Raw genomic sequence first — 20,818 nt, 5'->3', positions numbered from 1 at the left:
GCTAGCTATGTTTACTTACACTGCTACATGCACAGTCAGCCAAGCCGCTTATCAAGATACGTTCTTATTGGTTCTGGCCCTGAAATTGTACTTTTTACTTCATCAATATAAAAAAATATAAATATGTAAAACATAAGAACAAAACCTATTAGGAAGGGGAGTTTCTGATAGCTGCCCTTTCCGGGTCTTTAACAATCTGCGAGACCAAAATCGCCCAGCCAGGTAATATCTGCTACTCTATATAAATGTCTGTGTTTCTGTATAAACATGTAACATGCATTGTCATTAGCATTATTTTGAAACAATATTGTGTAAATGGCAATAACACCAAAAGCCACATATCACGATTTATAAAAGTTCAAATGTATAGATCGAATTGAGACATCACAAAATGGGCACGCTAAGTGGAGAGCTGGTACATAACAGCATGAACATATGTTTGATCATGGTCGTTTTCATTGTTATAATGCCGTTACGTTTGTACTTGGATGCAAGCGTATTTAATACATACAACTTAAACTTTATTGTGATAGTACCATAAACATAAATATCCATATCAGATAAATAAAGCAGACAACCGGTCAGTCAGAGTCAGTGACAAACATAATTAAAGCTATAGCATTTCGTATTAGGAAAATTTGGGTAAGTCTCCGTACTGCTCCTAGTTTAATGTAGTTTATGTTGGGATTGAATTGCAATATTTAGACGATGATGATGGCATGCAAAACATTTTCATTTAAACATTGGCCTTGTGGAACTAAATGGCCCTTTGTTTGGTTACCAATTCTGTCATGCAAAAAGAACGTCAAACGAGACCTGTTGAGGTACTTATTTCCATTGGAGTAGTTGGGGGCAATTTTCGGTCAAAGTTTTGTTGCTTTTGGTTCATGACAATTTCTTACTTAACTGCATTATCTAAAGGCTACATTATTTATATATACATTGAAATAGAATGTATTCTATCGGTGCAATATCTGTACTTTTTCAACCAGTAAACTAAACTCCTTTCCCACCAAAAAATACCCATGAAATCGGTTTTCTCATGTTTAACGTTTACGTCCTATAAACAACAAAGGTCATTCAAGGACGTGCACTCTTTCGTGTGTGTAATGCATGCGCGCATATGTGTTAGTGTGATGGAGGCAGCAGCTTGGTGTATATTCCGTGTATAAACAGATTACGGGTGAATTATCTATTGCGATTACCCTAAATACTGAACGTTCAGCAGGGAACAACATCTTCCATTTTAAGGATGTTGGTATGCCACGACTCTCGAACAGAACCCATTGCCGTCCTCACTTGGGCCATTGGTCATTCCTGAGGCAAAATGTAAAGTATTAACAGAGAAGGCGCTGAAACAAAATTTGGCAGTAGAGAGAAAAATCAATATCCAATATGCTGCAATGGGTGCAGCAGATTTATTCTGGTCGGTCTGTGTCCCAACGTAGAGGTAACTCAATCAAGCTTCCAGGTCTACAAGGGGTTTCCATTTGTTGTGTCGTATATAATGCAGTGTTTAGCAGCATCCGTTCTTTTTCAATCCCAGACCTGCAAGGGGTGACCATCATACCATCATTTATACTGTATGATATACGATATACTATATGTGTTGGTACATGTACATGATGTATACTTATGTTTTTCATAAAAAGTAGAGAGTTCGAAAGAAAATCAGTTTCCAGTCTAACTGATGCTCTTGCATGTCTTTCATTATATATTTTATATAAATCACACACCCCAACCAGCAAAACTGAAATCTCTGTAAAGTATAATACAAAGAAGGTGATGTATACATGAATCACTAAGCTTATCAGGACAAAGGGATTTCCATTGCGTCTGTAGTTCCCACACATTGTGACCAATGGTTCGTTATCTATCGCTCGTGTTTCCGTAGTTGGTGGCACTTAGTTTCATGACTCATGTGAAAATTTGATATTTCACACTTAGCGATAATGCAATAGCCAAACATGTCATATCTATTGAAAAAGATTACCCTTTCTCCCCAACTTCATAAAATGCATTTCCGTTTCTGTATGGGAAAAAAAAATCGGTCTTTATCTACTTAGGGAAACAGCTCACATGCACATTTATTCTCCAAAACGTATCCCTTAAAACAAGATCGCGTTTGAAGTGTGAAACACATTGATGATGACGCGGTGCACTTGTTTTACATTCACAACATGGAGTATTTTTGACGGTAAGTTTATTCTTTCTCTCCTGCAATGTGTTATTTTCGTTAGGAATATGCATGCTTGTTATTACTAAAATTTATACGTTTTGGGGGTTTTGTAATGTATTATATTTACCTTTTATTAAACCCATTGCAGAGTTGTCATCTGAAGACACTTAAAAGACCAAAACAGATCTGCAACTTTCTTTCGCATTAAGATTAAATTAAGATGTATTTTCCGAATATTAATTTCCCCATTTTTATCCATAACATCTGAACTACATTATATTTTTTAACATGAGTTTGTTGATTTGTTGTCAACTATTTTAAAATACTGACACGGTTTTCTCTGTGTAATGAAGTGACATTTAGTTAGTTGCTAAGTAAAACTAAGCATCATTACAACATAGTATACAAATATCCTATTGATGCTGTTGTCTGTTGTATGTATCAGCATCACGCTTAGTGAGATCATGTAATTTGTGGACATGATGCGACATTGTATTTACCGTAACACTACAAAAACTATTTTTACAAACTAGAAATAAACGTGCCTGTCACCAATATTGATATTATTCTAACCTACTGCAATTTATTTGCTGCTATATGGCGATATGTGTTTACCTACAGACTGACAATGCTACCATACTCAAACCAGGGTAAATCCATATTATTAACAGTAAACCTACAATCAAATTATTGAACCTTTGTTACTAGTCACATTGATGTACATGTATTCAATTTATTTATCCTTTACTTTTTGAAAATTATTGTCATGCTTGTACATTTGTATTGGTACAGGACACTATTTAAACAATACATTGTTAGTTATACATGCATCGAGATATATTATTATTATTATTGTTGTTGTTGTTTATTGTACCTTGTATCAGTATATCCTAGTATATGTTTCCAAGCAATGGTGCAATGTTATGTTTACGTTTCTGTTTGAAAATATAAAAGCGTTTAATCTGTAACATGGTAATGCACTGTTATACCATTATTTGGTACCTCCTCAATCATGCTCTATAATAAAGATAAGGGAGAAAAGCTGATTTATTGTACGTTATAAATATTCTCTTGGATTGTTTTTATCTTTATAGGTCTTGACAAAACGTAAACGAGAGACCTCTGATACATATCGTTCATGTTAATTTTTCATGTTTACAAAATAACATCATTTAAAAGCTAGGGAAGGTACTGTCGATATGGTGAAACGGTGAATGGGGCTTCGTATCATGAACTGAAAGAATGATTGACATGGGACAAGATATATAAAGCTATTTAGCTTGGTATAACACCTTAGCAATCTATAAGTAATATGTGACGCCAGAAACGTAATGTTCCCTTCAATATGTCCCAGGGTTGTTTAAAACATTTTGGTGTACTTGAAGTTAATGTTGTCAAAATAGGATATTTGTTTGTTTCCAACGAGGAATTCAAAACAGCCCAGGAAAAGCTCCTTGAAATGGCTTAGCGTTTCCTTATCTAGTTTTTTTTTATAAGAATTCGTTGCTGTCTATTAATCAAAACAAATACCATGGCATACAACAAAATGCTGTTTTGCATGCTACAACAATATTGTGATTATAGTTTTCACCAAATAGTCTTGGTTTGAAACTCTTGTTAATAAAAAAATTAACTGAAAACATCCGGCCGAATATTTTTTGCTTATTATTCAATTGGGTAAAAAAAAAAACAATGACGCAACCACAGCATGTTGGTCGTGATCGATAATTGATTTTATCATACTACACAAGAAAACTACATCAACTTATAAGGACATCCAGTCGATGTTTTCGTTCTTGGAATGACAGGTAAAATATGAGACGAACGTGATCAAGATGTCACATGTTTATAGAACTTTAATTAGATGCCGGTTAGGAGAAGTCACCGTTCCCGCTATGTATGGCGATGCTCAACAGCTTTTTCCCTTTTTATGGTTTGCTCCTTATTTTCTAGCTCAGCCATCTCAAGTCATGATCACAACATGTTGGCAAGCTCAACTTCCTTCCCTTTTTGATCACATATCGCAAAAAAAAAAAAATACAATTTCCCGATTGGTCACATATCAAGATCAACCACTTTTGCTAATTAGCCTAGGCTGTAAAGCGCAACCAACTTTTCTATTCGACCACTAATTGTCAAGCTCAATCGTCCTTTCTTGTTGGCCGCATGTGGTCAAGCTCAACAACTACTTCTGGTCGGCAACAAGTTCTCAAGTTCAACAACTTTCTTGGTTGGCCACATATTATCAAGCTCAATTACCTCCCCTAGATAGTCACATTTTGCCAAGCTTACCAACCCTTACTGGTTGGCCATGTGTTGCCAGACTTAAAGACGGCCTTCCTGGTCTACCACCTGTTGTCAAGCTTAATCACCCTCTGAAAGTCGCTTTTAACTTCTAACTTGTTCTAACATCGATTTCCACTTTTCACTAATACAGAAAAAAGTACAGTTTGAAATATTCACACCTGCACACTATTGAACCGTTACGTCTACTGCTGCCTGTCGTCGTTACACAGAACATGTTACATAGCATGCAGTTTTACGCTGCTTTAGCTCTTTGTAAGTCTGCAAACGTATGTGTATGTTTTATTTACACGTCAATTTTAAGCTGTTATGTCGTGCGCATACAGCGTTATCACTTTGTGTTAACCAAACTTTTAAGAAAAAATAAAAAATAAATAAACCGTGGTTTTTATTTTTTTTGCTAAAAAGGCACAATGGAACATAGAGTCACATTCACAGAATACATATGTGGAAATGAGGAACTCTAAACATAGGATTGTGTGGGTGTTTTTTTTCAAATATTTTATCCCCCAACCGTAGATTTTAATGTTTGCTACAAAGGTGCAATGTAACAAAAAGTCACATTCACAGGCTCGATTTGGTGAAATGAGGAACTCTAGACATTGGATTGTTGGGTGGTTTTTTTTGTTTGTTTTTTATTCCCCCCAACCATAGATCTTAACTTTTGCTACAAAGGTACAATGTAACATAGAATCACATTTACAGAATACATAGTGTGAAATGAGGAACTCTAGACATTGGATTGTTGGGTGTTTTTTTTTATTCCCCCCTACCATAGATCTTAACTGTTGCTACAAAGGTACAATGTAACATATAGTCATATTCACAGAATACATAGTGTAAAATGAGGAACTCTAGACAAAGGATTTTTTTTCCCCAAATGTTTTATTCCCGCCAACCGTAGCTTTTGAGTTCTGCTTCAAAGATACAATGTAACATATAGTCACATTCACAGAATACATATGGTGAAATGAGATACAGACATAAGGTTTTTGTTTTAGTTATTTTCAAATACTTTATCCCCCTCAACCGTAGATTTCAATTTTTGCTACAAAGGTACAATGTTACACAGAGTCACATTCACAGAATACATAGAGGTACTCGAAACATCGGATCGCGGAATGCTGGGAAAACACGATCAAACAATTAAAATGAAATAGAAAACACACAGAGGCCACAGCAATGTGATTGGTGGCTTCATTACTGCGCAAGAGGAGTGGTTTATTGGTGAAGCAAACTGTAATCCATCCTGTTCCCTTTTAAGATGTAATAGCTAACAAAATTAATCATCTTTGTGGTCCGCGGTTTCGAAAAATCAATAAAGTTATCATTAATAAACAGTTGTGGTGAAACAGTATTAAGTATATTTGTTGTGTGTGTGGTTTTCCTATCTATCAGACCGTCTTTTTGTGCTAAATTGTAAATTTATATAAGAGCAAAATTAATCTTTATTCGCAACAAAGTGTCCCGGTCCTCTAGCAAAAACATCAGACAACATGTTGCATAATCCGGAAAATTCGACCTAGATCTGTAAATAATTCATAAAACCTGTAAAACGAGTGTTCAATGTGCAACATGGCTTTGTCACATTGACTCATACACGTCAATACTGTCATTGTATATGTCACTCAAACACCTGCTTGATGGAAAATATCTGCGAAAACAATTAAATATGTAATTCAACATTCATTTTATGAGATCACATGTTTTCTACATATAAGGAGATTTGTTGACAGAATATACATGTACTATGTGGGCGGTGATGTTAACACTATGACACGTAATCGAACAACATCGTTTATACTTTGTGTAGCTCCATAGGCTCAGACAGGACTTGGCGTTTGTTATCCCGCTTTTACTTTTTTTTTTTTTTAAATAAGACATACCCATTACGAAACCGGAAACAAGGGCAGCTGTATGCTTGAACCGATGGTGTATCAACAATATTAGCCGTAACGTTGCCCTAGCGCACCCTTGAAACGTCACTTGGTTTACACTGAAAGAAGCATTTCATTCATCCGAGTATTCAATCTTTTGTCAAGGTAAACGATAATTTCGATATTCAGGAAGAAGTTTTTAAAATAATCATTTATATAAGCCCCATTTATATTGCTTGACAACAAACAAATAAACTGAGAAACTAATTAATTAATATCATTGATTTCTATCTCATTAGAGATCAGAATAAAAAGAATGTCTCATCAATGGTCGGTCCAATTACGCCAAATTCAACGAACATAGCACGTAAAATGGGTCAGAAGGTTTAATATGGCTCCATATATCAAGATTAAGGCAGAAAAGCATAAAAAAACCCAGAAATAACCTGACAGTATAAATCAGAAATACTAATTAAAACTGAAAAAGGGAGAGGACGTTTTACTGTCCTTATTCTGTCAGAACACGATTGTCTGACTACGAGTGTAGAAGCTGACGATTGCGTTCGCCATCACCAGTGTCAGGTTTGGCGTGAATTCAATTTAGTAAGCTCTCCTACCCAAGGATCCGATAACAATGAACGGCCACATCACAATCACATGTGACATATTTGGAATCGTGGAAGAATATAGCAGTCAGTGTAAGGTTCAATATCCTTGTAGTATCGTTGTAATCGAATGCACAACATCCCGAGTTATCCATCTCTACACCCACCGTTATAACCTAATGTTTCATAACACATGTGTTAGAAATTTGCGGTTTTTAAGATAACAATTTAAAGGTGAAGTATCGTGCAAACATAATGGTACCTAAATGTAGATTTACCAGTGTTTAGTTACCTTCATCGTTTCGAAATATTGACGTACACTTAATACTAACTCGTTGAAGGTACATAACTTGAATTGGTGTTTGTTTATTGTATGAAAGCGCGTGCAAGCGTTGGAATATTTTGAAAATAAAGGCATAAACGCAGAATTTACATCCCGCAATCAAGTCAAACTTTGGCGCATAAAGGTAATTCAAGAAATGTGATTATTGGTCATTCATTCAAAACACAAAAATGTCCAGTATTACATGTATGAAACAGAGAATAAATTTCAAGTCTATGCTTGACACACTTTCCTACTCCTAGAAGATTTACTCAAATTATATTCTTTACTAAGATCAAACGTGTAATTTATTTATTTTCAGTTCTAGAACGATCTTTATGCTATACATATTTTCGCATCATTTCTTAACAAAAAGAATATGTTTTAGCTTCACCTACCCGCGGCGAGAACACTTGAGCGATTGACCTGTGTTGTGCTATATATTTATGTCGGATGAATTTATTTGAAGGGTACTTTTACATGTAATTTGTGTCCTTACTAAACAATTCATTAAAAACAATACACAAACCAAGCTTACACTTTTTGACTTTATGCGCATTACGACCATCATAATGTCACTTTAGCATCAATATATTACGTCTTATTAACTGGTATTGTCATTTAAGGATATGTCAGATTTTTGTGATGAAGAAAGGCTGGAGTTTTCGGAGAAGGACAATCGATCTGAGTCCAGTACCTGGCGACTGCCCCACGTAGTCCTAGTACCCGGACCCAGTGCTGGAGGACTATAGTGATTCAGACGGTCATATGCTTAAACCACTCGGGTACCGCGTCCCCTTCTATGAACTGAATAGATTAACATTGCCTGTGCGTATGATTTTGCGAAGGGAGATAACTATTGAGATGATTAAACAAAGAAGATGTACCACTTGATGAGATTTTACATTTTTATTGAAGCTACACAAAAACTTGTTCAAACAACCAAACACGATTAATCAGCAACATAATATCAGCTCACGATTGCTAGCGGTAGTGACAAGTCATGTACATGTACTGCCCTAGAAATTCTTCCCCCAGCTAACCATTCTATCAATCCCCGGTATAAATCGAAAACAACGTAGAGCCAAATAGACCAAAGCAAGATTCAATCCTTAATAAAGCTACATTAGCATTATTGTGATAAAATCACTTACCCGTTACCATAATATATTAATATTATGTCAAACAATAACGCTATAATATTGATATATATATATTTATATATATGTTTAATAAATTTCATTATATGTTCACAATAATATCACTATCATGACACCTAAACGTATTTTATCAATTTATTCATTCCTTTTCCTTTTTGTTTTTAAATTTTACATCTTTGCAAGAGCTGAAGGCATAAAGGGACGACTTTTTATGGTGATCGAGTCATTTATGAGACATGACGGGGTGTCATAGAAACGCCTACATCTGGAGACAGGAACACGCCAAATAAGGACAGTAGTAGAAGAACACTGTTTGCTCACTGGTTTCTTCTGGCGTAGATAAATCCAGATGACAGTCGACTCCATTATAAATGCAACACTCCCAGATTAAACTTTTTGCAGTAGCAACGCTCACGGTGTTGGATATCGGAAGTGTTTTTTGATAAAAAAAATATGAAATTCGAAAACAGTCTCGAAACACAGACACTCAATTGTGTTGAGAAACAAATACCTGATGCAATAAATCTCAAACCACACGGAAATCAATAGCTAAGGCCTTGTTTGATATTCAAATATCACTTCGTATTGAACGCACGACACAAGGAATTAGCTACATATATGAACATGAAAATAAATTAAATGCCATTTTAGATGAAAGATTTGAGATCAAATTTAAGTTGCAGGACCTAAACATAAGGACCTGTTTGCATGTTAACCAACGATCGATGGTTTAATCTTAAGACATTCAACGCTATCAGTGAATTAAGGTAGCTGTTAAAATATGAGTTTATCTGATCGGGTGACCTCAAATACAGTCTTTATCTTCATTGAACAGAACAGAAAATCAAAGTATTGATTAGTTTCTACCAAGGTGAACTACAGAGACATACATCAAATGGTATGCATGCAAACCTATCGTAAGATACTTACTGACACTTCCGGCCTTGCAACTTGTTCAGAATCTGTGATCTTACATTTTTTTGTTTTTTGTTTTGTTTATACTACGATGGCCGATAGCAGCCGACACAAAACAACTACAATATAAGACATTTGTGTACATGTACACTTTTTAAAAACTGTACATGTACACAATACAACTACAATATTGGACATTTGTGTACATGTACACTTTTTAAAAACTGTACATATACACAATACAACTACAATATTGGACATTTATGTACATGTACACTTTTTAAAAACTGTACATGTACACAATACAACTACAAGTGCTATTAACATTCCTTAACGGTTCGGGTCAACTTGATATTTCACACGTGCCTGATGCGGCGGTGAATTTAAAGACCAAACGACAAGGAAAGGGAATATGTTCATAAATCAGCGAAGAGGCGATAGAGGTCACCACACAGTGTTGCTACATAGACTGTACAAAATATTTCACTAGTTGATGCTTGAAAGCGACTTAATATCATCACCTGAAAATGGATATACTAGAAAAGTTTGACAGGAGTAATTATCAAGTGTTTAATTTTCTTAATATTTTCTTTGTATGTTGATTGGTCTTATTTCCTATTTTTAATTTGAAAGAAATGTAACAGACATAAACCATCGTTATACGCATATCTATGTGGGCTTTACCTAATGTATGGATTGGAGTCATAAAGTAGAACGTTGCCTTGTTCAGTGTGAATAGTTGATTGCTAAAGTCAAATATAATATAATACTTACTGTAACAAAAGTTGTATGTAGATTGTTCTGAGAGAAATAACTAGTGTTTTATACCAAAGGCAATAGCCTCCAAACTTGTGAATATGTCACATGGAACACTTTAAATTACGTATTTGGGGTTATTGAGTTAAAATTATAATTCTACATACAAATTAAGTAACTACATGTTTTTGTTTTGTCTCCAACCATTACTCCAAAATTCACATACAAATTATATGATATTTGGTATACCTCTGATTTGTGGCCGTCTAGTACTGTTTGACTTCTGTGGAATCTAGTAATGTCCTTTTCGTTTATTGGCCGCCGTATCAGACACGTGTGAAATATCAAGTTGATCCAAACCGTTAAGGAATGTTAATAGCACTTGTAGTTGTATTGTCTACATGTACAGTTTTTAAAAAGTGGACATGTACATAAATGTCTTATATTGTAGTTGTTTTGTGTCGGCTGCTATCGGCCATCGTATTATACACACCACTAGATAATTATTTACGATGTGTGTTCAAGACGAACCTGACATTTGAATCTACACCAAGGCCTTACCATTGATGTCTTTATTGTATGAAACTTATTGTGAGAAATACGTTTTGAGAGGGGAAGCCGCTATCTGCATGATTTCCTTTGAGAACGTTAAGATTGTGTTTAATAATTTGATTCTATTTGCTACAGTATTGTTGTTAGTGTACTTGGACACTAAACAGTCGTGAACTCAATATCCCAATGGAATAATTGTGATTATTATTACATCATTACTAAGAATTGGCTACACTCACCATGAATCAGATAGTTATGTCTGAACACAACCCTAGCGTCAGTGCTTTCCGAACACTGTTGGGCGTTAACATTGTATTGATAAGGTAGTACATTGTATCTATAGACATGTGGATCTATAGAAGGATGGTAGCTATAGACATGGTGTCATTTAACAGAATGCAGCTATATAGACAGGAAGAAGATAAAGACATGTGGAAGTTATAGACATAATGTCATTTAACAGAATGTTGTTATATATACAGGGAGAATATATAGACATGTTGAAGTCATAGACATAATGTCATTTAACAGAATGCAGTTATATAGACAGTAAGAATATATAGACATGTTGAAGTTATAGACATGATGTCATTTAACCGGATGATGCAATTATATAGACAGTAAGAAGATATAGACATGTTGAAGTTATAGACATGATGTCATTTAACATAATGCAGTTATAGAGACATTAAGTAGATATAGACAGTAAGAAGATATAGACATGTTGAAGTTATAGACATAATGTCATTTACCAGAATGCAGTTGTACATACAGGAATAATATATAGCCATGTGGAAGTTATAGACATGATGTCATTTAACAGAACGCAGTTATATAGACATGAATAATATATACACATGAGGAAGTTATAGACATAATGTCAATTAATAGGAAATAGTGATATAGATATGACGAATATATAGACATGTTGAAATTATAGATATGATGTCATTTAACCGGATGCAGTTATATAGACAGGAAGAATATAAAGACATGTGCTAGTTATAGACAAATGGTATTCCAAACAAAATAGGCAATTATAGTTATCGTTTTTATATAGACGTAGGGTAGTTTATCGACAAGTGAGTTATATATAGAGAGAGTCGTTATAAAACAAGAAACAATTAAAGTTATATAGATAGGTGAGTTATAGAGAGGTAGTCGTTATCAACAAGAAACACTTATAGATTATCACACTGTATTTTCAGTGTTTTTCGTGCAAACAATTTTCTCATCGCGAGCACGTGAATAAAATCGAGGGGCCACCGCAGATAAACTCAAGACTTTATCAAGGTGCGAGCGATGAGAAAATTATTGAACGAAAAACACTGAAAATACTGTATGATAAACTATTTATCATCTATATACAACTACCTTATATATTTCTCCATTTAAATCATTTAATCATGTTTTCCAAATGAATGCTAAGCTCAATGGTCAACGCTCGCCTGTGACAAACGTAAACAAATAGACGTTTTGCGCGGAGGAATACAACGAACCTTTTAACTGCGTAGAATAAATATTTTTAAAACAATCCTATCGTCATTGGCTTTTTCATATGCACATTTACACCTGAAATGGTGCTGTTATTCTCACAATATTTTTCCCTAACTTTATATTGATATGTTTATGACGGACTGTTTTCTTACGCGGATCAAATTTTTGTTGGCACTTTTTCGGGTTTCTGACGTCATCTGACGCGAGCAGACGTTTGTTTTTGAGAAAATCCGTTCCCAAGTCCTGGAGAATGGGAAAATCCGTTCTCAAGTTCTTCTCAAGTTGTTATTAAGTCGTTCTCAACTTTTTCTCATACTGACAACCAATGATAATGAATTGATCATTCTACCGGTAGGTGGTATAAACTAGTATATAGATAAAAAAAAAAGAAGTTATATAGACAGCTGAGTTATAGACAGGTAGTCGTTATAAACAAGATGTGCATATAGTTATATAGAAAGGTGAGTTATATAAAGGGAGTCGTTATAAACAAGAGATAACAAAGTTATAGAGAAGTGAGTTTTGGAGAGATAGTCTTTCTAATCAAGAGATACATACAGTTATTTAGACAGGCGAGTTAAAGAGAGATAGTCGGTTACAAGAGATGCATATAGTTACATGTATATAGACAGGCGAGTAATAGAGAGATAGTCGGTGTGAACAAGAGCTACATAAAGTTATATAGACAGGTGAGTTTTGGTGAGATAGTATTTATAATCAAGGGATACATAACGTTATATCGACAGGTGAGTTATACATAGGTAGTCGTGATAAACAAGAGATACATACAGTTATAATGACAGGTGAGTTGTAGACAGGTAGGTGTTACAACGAATTAACAAGAGATGCATTACGTTATATAGACAGGTGAGTTATACACAGGTAGTCGTTATAAACAAGAGGAACAGTTGGTAATATAGACAGGTGAGTTGTAGACAGGTAGGTGTTGCAGCGAATTAACAAGAGACACATAACGTTATATAGACAGGTGAGTTATACACAGGTAGTCGTTATAAACAAGAGAAACATTTGGTAATATAGACAGGTGAGTTGTAGACAGTTAGTTGTTACAATGCATAAACAAGAGATACATAAAGTTATATAGACAGATGAGTTATACACAGGTAGTCGTTATAAACAAGAGGAACATTTGGTTATATAGACAGGTGAGTTGTAGACAGGTAGTCATTACAATGTATAAACAAGAGATACATAAAGGTATATAGACAGGTTAGTTATGCACAGGTGGTCGTTATAAACAAGAGATACATAAAGTTATATAGACAGGTGGGTTATAGAGAGGTAGACGTTATTAGCAAGTTGTAATCTGAAGATACAGAAATATTTATGACCTATTAAGACCTATTTATGTTGGTTAAATAAAATATCGTGCTTCTTTTGATAACTCAGTCTCTCCTATTTATCAAAAGCATTTTATGCTTCTTCTTTCTTATTTTTTTCCTCGTCCTTTTCTCTTACCTAGTATATATATACTCATTTGCATGCTTTATTCATAGCTACCATATCGTATATATTTTATCACTTTGTAGTGTGTACAAGGTGTCAGATAAGTTGCGACAATGAGAGCCTAATGTTTGTGATTAAACCGTTGGCAAAGTCCTGGAAAGAAACCAATTAATCTGCAGGATGTGAAGGACGTTTTAATCATATCATGCAAGACAACTGGCAATTATGACATGATTACAGCGGTGAAAATTCATCAACATAGACCGACGCGTCACTCCAGGTAGGAATCCCTAGCTAGATTCGGATTATGGATTTCTGCCGGTTCTGCGATACTTTGAAAACATTTTTTGCATTTTAATTTGTTTCAGGCGATGCAGCAACAAAACCTACGTAAGACATGGTCATTATCATTTAAATCGCTCCATATCGTTACATTATATATAATTTGACAGTTTACTGAGTCTATGTTGAATGTTACTAAACTAAATTCACTTCCAAACATCTCCATTAAATGTCGTTGTAACTGTACTTGTTTTGTCGAACAGAATATGGTTTAAACTAAATTCACTTCCATTATTCCAACTCAAAAAATTGTACTATAGTATATTAGGAAGTATTGATTTTATTGTGTGACATTAGGATGGGTTCTCGGGTTATTCACTTGTTGTTTACTTGTAAGGACTGCAATCATACATCTAGGCCATTGATTTGACAATATACTAAGCTCAACTTTCCTAGTAGGGAAGTGTATTGCAATGACAACGGAACAGCATCCATGCATCTTAAATCAGGAAGGGCAAATTATTCCACCATATTAGAAATTCCATAGCGCCTTTCATTACATACATCTGTTAATAAATGCATTGTATCTGAATTTTCAACGCATCCTAAAAGAGTATACGAGAACACCTCTGCCTCTTTGTTATTGTTCTTCATCTGAATTAGTAAAACGTTCCACGCCATTAAGATTTATATCAATGTTGCTAATAATTACACTTCGAAAACAAACACCGTCAACCAACTAATGGATAATTTATACGTGTATATAACGCCGATCTTTAGGCCCTTGCTTTGAGGAGTTCATTTCTTAAAAAGGTGGCTCAACAACTGCCTTAAATACATCCTCATTTAAAAATGCACGGATGATATCGAAAGCAGAGAGGAAAAGTGGAAAAACTAGTCCAATATATGTACGTTTGGCAAAAACCGTGTTATTGTTTTTTACTAGTTTTATATTGTTCTATGTTTTTACGTAGAGCTTAAATCACAGAAAAGTCAAACAAAGCATTTGGTCTAAAAGTTTCATCAAGTCTTTGAAAAGTGGGAAGACTCATTTTTCTGAGGGGGGGGGGGGGGGTTTTTTTTTTTTTTNTGAATACCTTTTTTACACACACCCTGATTCGAAAAAACAAAAAACAAGGTAAGGGTTATTTTACATTCCATTTCCAACCTCCATGGCACGGATGTAGAGATACCAATTGACAGCTTTTATCACCATCTCTCTATGTAAATACTGTAGGTAAACCACCAACGGATAGGGCTCGGTTGCTGGACAGTGTCAGCAATCTTACCTATACTGTAAACTTACTTATCTAAGAGGTATTAATGTTTGTACTGCTGCATGGTGTACATCACTGAAGCGTGAATGATGCGGGTAACTTGGATGCTGTACGGGATATGTTAAAATATGAGTTTTAAGGACGTCAACGATACCTTCTAAAGACGATATTGATCAATCATTGACATGAACTCTAATCATAGAATCTGTTACAGACATGTGTACAATCTTACAATTGCATATTTGTCCTTATCAGTAACAGTTAATTGTTTTTTATCCTCAAAAATAAAATAATAAGGACAATTTTTTACTACTATTCCAACCACATAAAAAGATGGACTTGAACTATAATGTTTCTCTGTTTATTCACGACGCAGATGCGGACTTTGAAATATTCTAGACAGCTTCTGAAAACTATGAATCATCATCATTGTCGTAAAAAATTGGAATCATGATCTACATAAGATATAACATTAAAATTAAATAACGTCTTAGTTTGGTGTGTTTTTTTCGGATAAACTCAGATACTTTTTATCTTGTTGTCGAAAGGATTTGTTTAAATATATCCACATGATCTTTTGGTCACCAGTACTTTTGCTGAATTTAGTTGAAGGATATAAGCAGACATTTTGTATTCCATATGAGACAAACAGTGCACTCCGTCTATAATTCACTTTTTTCCGAATTCATGTAAGATCTAATTACTCTAGACTATATGTATAGTATTGTCTACATGTTGCCACCACTTCTACATTGTCTGTATCCGATTTTGGCTTTTAAGAATTTGAAGAATAGCAATATCGAAAACAGGTTTAACTGGCAACAATTCTAGGATATCGGTTTTCAAAAGTCACTTACTCGCACCAATTAAATCATCTGCGTTGTTGTTTTATTTGAATATGCATTCTTACAGGGGTTATTAAAGGATATAAGACAATTGACGAACCATTTAACTCGACAGAGAGATACATTAATATGAAACTTGTTTTTGAACATTAACAATCACAGTGTCCATCGTGATAAATACATTATTGTACTGTCCTGTATTTGACGGTGGGCATCATAACTAGTGTCACATTTGGCTTAGAAAACCTTTAAAAGATCTTGGTTTCGTCCCTGAATATTTTCTATATCTGAGTATTCACAATATCATTCTTTTTGTTTTGGTATCTCCAAACTTCTTACTGTTGTCTTTTTTTTTTTTATCAATTTTGAGTTCGTTCTTTGGATGTTTATTAAAGATTTTGTTCTTTTTAATTGATTCTAATTTGTTAAGTTATTTTAAATAAATAAATAAGAAGTTCCATTAATCTTGATGACACACGTTGAGGTTTTCCCCTTCCGTAACTGTGATTAACTGACTGTCTGCAAATGTGTAATCTGTTTACTATATTTTTCGTCATTAAGCAACAAATTACTGAGACATCCTTGCGAATCAACATTTACTCATTAGCTGCAGAATCCGCTTAACGGCGGATTCAGATTACCGAATATCGAAATCACATGAGTGTTTAAATTCTATCAAAGACTATGCATTTATTATAATGATTCATTTCAATGCGTAACATCAAAGATTAATATCAAGCAATGGAAAACCGTCCAATGTCACTAGTCTGTTGTTCCCAGTAACAGAAAGGTTCTCGGTTAAGTATATCCAAATCTTTCAGGAAACCATTGGATTTCCGGTCGAGCAAACCAAGCCCAACATTTGGCAAAACAGAGGTAATGAAATAAGTACCCCTGGACCACTCTCATTTTCAGAACTATTTCTAGTGAGGGATGTCCGGATCGATATCGACGAAAGAAGAACTCCTATTTAAGATCACCTACTCTGAGCAGCACGTTTAAGTGCATGAGCACTCAATCAAGTCCTGACAAATTAGGGATTTCCATTTCAGTACACATAGTGTACCTGTGACCAAATCGATCTCTGCATATAATTTGCGGTAAAATATAAACTTTTAGTAGATAACTGTATCTTATAAAATTACGTAGAACACATGGTGTTCTATAAAATGTTATATGACGTAATACACATGTTTTATCGTGAAATGTAAATTGACGTAGTACACAAGACGTGCAATGTATTATGATGTAATTCTCACATGACGTGAAGTATAAATGAAATATGACGGTACCAGATTTAAACTGTATCAGCTCAGTAGACAGAACTCTTCTTTCTTGGTTGGGCTCATCGATTGTGATTATGCAATTATGTAATGGTAACGTGAAGAGCCTCTGCTAAGGACATTATGCCATAAGGGAACACCATACATGCAATGCACAATCTGAAATGTCAGACGAACAAATATTTGTGGTATTTTCTATATTTCTCTAGAGAGTTGTATATAATGACGTTATGTGAGGTACCTGTAGATTTCAGAAAGATAAAACTATGTCCTACCTGTAATGTACGAGCGATCCGCTCCATTGCTGACACTTGTTCGGGCTCGTCATAGCTCTGCTGTTCGATCCGGATGATTTCAGAACAGGTATCATCATCTGTCCTGAGTGATAACTGGGGACTCAAGCCTCCATTTTCTAAAACTTCTACTTCGTCATCGAACGACTTGGAGTGATTCACCTTATCCGGTGGTTTACTTGTTGTTGGTGACGTCGCCATGACCACGCCCACTCCCTAGTTTTCATCTGTAAAATAATGAAAACATGAAACATTAGCCTTACTCAATTCAAGTCTATGCTTATGATATTGCAGGTCATGGCTTACAACAATTGAAATAACTGAGTTTAGTACACAGTGGAAAAATGATTATAGAAATTGTTGTATTTAATCTTTCCACCTTTATGTAACTTAAGTAGCCTCTTCCATTTATTGATCTGGATTTGTCAATTTTTTAACTGCAGTGAGGAGATAGTTAAACGTTTTTCTCGACATTAAGGGAACACGACAGTTTAAGCAAAGCATTTCTTCGCGATTGTTTGAAAAAAATAATGCAAACTTGTGGAAAACAATATCATATTCTCCGTGTACTCCTTAATTGTTTTCAGTGTAGGATTACTTATAAAGAATTTAAGAAAAAACATTCTATGAAATTTACCCAAAAGTAAATGTCACGTGATACGTATGACATGAGTGCGACTTGTTATAGATAAAAGTTCAATACCTATCTGTTTTTGATAAATGAATATGTGATATTTAGCGCTTTACAGGTTCATCGACTGGGTTAGGGTTAGGGACTGATTTCAATCATGTTGAGAAATATGAAATAACAATAGTAGTGTAGCATTTTTTTAACTTTAAATAACGTTAAGAGTCTTTGCAAAGAAGTTAAGAAATTTAGGTTTTATTCATAATGAGTAGACGCTCTAGTTCTTAACTCTTACAAAAGAAATATTGAGTGCTGGGGCTTCCACAATACAAGGTAGAATAAGTTATTTGTTTGAACCAATCAATCAATCCATCAAGTATGTATCAGAGCGGTTACTACACTTATTTATTACATTTTTGCCTGTGAAATATCGGATTCTATCAACTTGATAAAACTGATATCTTCACACTGTGAAAATATCACTTTTTGGTATTGACCAATCATAACGGTATCATTTATTCGCTGCATTCAAAGGCAACGATGTTTTTGTTCAGATTCAAATGAAACGAAGGTAGAATAAGTGGTTGTTATGGTAAATGTTTGGTACACACACTGAAGTATTTACATGAATATGCAATTAATAACATAAGTAATCACACTAGATAACAGCAGAAAACGTCGGAATTGCGTTGAGTATCCCATTCGCAAATGGCGCATATTCTTGTTGTTAAGTGTGACGTTATTGGAATATGGCGCTAATTATTAAGCTTCTGACTCCCGTCTTTTTTTTAAGCATTACATTTTTCAATTTTTATTCTTTAAAAAATGTAATAAATAGAACCAATCAATATATTGCTGCGCACTCGTGAAAAACATCAAAATATTAGCCACACTCGTGAAATATATTTGTTATTATTGAAGACACCAATAAATATCCTCTATATATTTCATACTCATATTTGTTTATGGACATATGATATAAGGTTGTGTTTCTATCTGCACCATAAAGACAGTATCACTTCCCCACACTTAATCACGCACAATGTAGAATCCGGCAGCCGAACATATTACTTCCAACCATATATTTTTATGCAGTCGAACCTTCATAAATCTGAAATATGGTCCTACGCGGAACATACAAAATCGGAAAACCCCATTAATTGTGGCAAAATTGATAACTTCAAGAACAAAATATGTTTCTTTGTTTTTTCTTGTTACGAGCTAATGAAGGTAACAAATTAGATAAGTGCTTATTATCTTCACCGTTATAATGATTATTTTACTTCCTGAACTTCATCTCATCCTGAGCAAGAAAACTGACATCTACATTGAAACAGTATCAATGTAGGTTAGTTTGCAAACCTCTCACAATCCGTGCAGAGACCACAAACCGCCCATACAATCAGTAGTTAGCCCGCACTTGCCACCTACATCCTGGCAACAATGACCGTTGTATTGTGTCTAGCGGAAACGGGATCGAATCTCCCGCGGGAGCTGTCATTTCTCGCGATTGAGTGGTCATGTTTTGTCGTTTGTGCGTGGTATGGGGACACAGGGGACTGTTTGGATAACAAATTCTCCCCGATTACTACAGCAGGCCGTATTTAGACGAGATGGCTACAGCTTTTCACGCCAACTTTGTTCTTTGTTCAGATACAGCTGTTGCTGGCGAGAGTGGTTAATAGATAGTATAGTTATTGATGTCACCCACTCGATACCATGCACATGGTGTCGGTAGTAAAGTAAATATCATCTCCATATATCCTCACTTGCTCATATTATTACTTCAGCAACAGTGAGGGGGATAATCGATACTATGATGAATTTATCTGCAGCCTTCAGATAATTAACAACATATTTCAAGGTTGAGAGAACAAAGCACAGACTGTGAAGCATTTGTCAATAATCTTAGCCACAGTCTTGGCCAGCACTATAGAGCGCTACAATGTACATGATTGGTGTTTATGAAGTGCAGTAGAATGCTGCATGAAGTGATCTGACAATAGAAAAAAGATTCAATTTTCTCCAACTTGGTTCCTAAGCATCGTCTTAGCACTGTGCATAGAAGAAAAATTTAGACAAGGCCAGAATAAACGATCTTTCATAGCATCACTCGTACTGGTTTAACTGAGAGTTGTTTCGGAAAGGAAATAAATACAAATGTCTTTTGTCAATCTAAAAGCACCTGCCCGTATATTGGTTACAGATGTCATGAATCAAACGGCTATATAAATAAGAGAAAGAAATCATCTATCATTTGTTACTTTCTCGACATTCTGGCAAATATTGCATGTAGTAGTATACTCTCAGCATTTACTTTGACTTTTTTGTTGTAGCATTAAGCACAGCAAAAATATAGGCTGTGCAAATGACTGGCAAAACACACCATTACCGAATCCCCAAAGTCATGAACACTATGAGATTATGTAGAAAAACGCAGTAACACTTTCTAAGACTAGTCTGTAAACACAGATCTGTTTAGAAAAACAAATGATAATATTGCCCTGTTCAGACCAACGAATGGTATTACTATTCCTTTTCAGACAAAACAATAATGATAACGCTCTGTTTAGACA

The 20,818-nt window shown here is 34.8% G+C and overlaps 1 protein-coding gene across 3 annotated transcripts in view; it reads right to left on the bottom strand.

The window, feature by feature from the left end:
* LOC110452399 (cyclic nucleotide-gated cation channel alpha-3-like) overlaps positions 1–20,818 on the bottom strand; it is a 103,888-nt gene that overhangs the window by 38,448 nt on the left and 44,622 nt on the right. For all 3 annotated transcript variants that reach the window (XM_021500900.1, XM_021500899.1, XM_021500901.1), the window contains exon 2: positions 17,597–17,841. In XM_021500900.1, the coding sequence (XP_021356575.1) occupies positions 17,597–17,815 (219 nt within the window). In that variant the 5' untranslated portion in view covers positions 17,816–17,841. The remainder of the gene's footprint in view (positions 1–17,596; positions 17,842–20,818) is intronic.

This window comes from Mizuhopecten yessoensis, unplaced genomic scaffold (genome assembly GCF_002113885.1).
Source record: "Mizuhopecten yessoensis strain PY_sf001 unplaced genomic scaffold, ASM211388v2 scaffold6683, whole genome shotgun sequence".
Classification (NCBI taxonomy): domain Eukaryota; kingdom Metazoa; phylum Mollusca; class Bivalvia; order Pectinida; family Pectinidae; genus Mizuhopecten; species Mizuhopecten yessoensis.
Note: the sequence above shows the minus strand (reverse complement) of the source record. Positions and strands in the feature narration are given on the sequence as shown.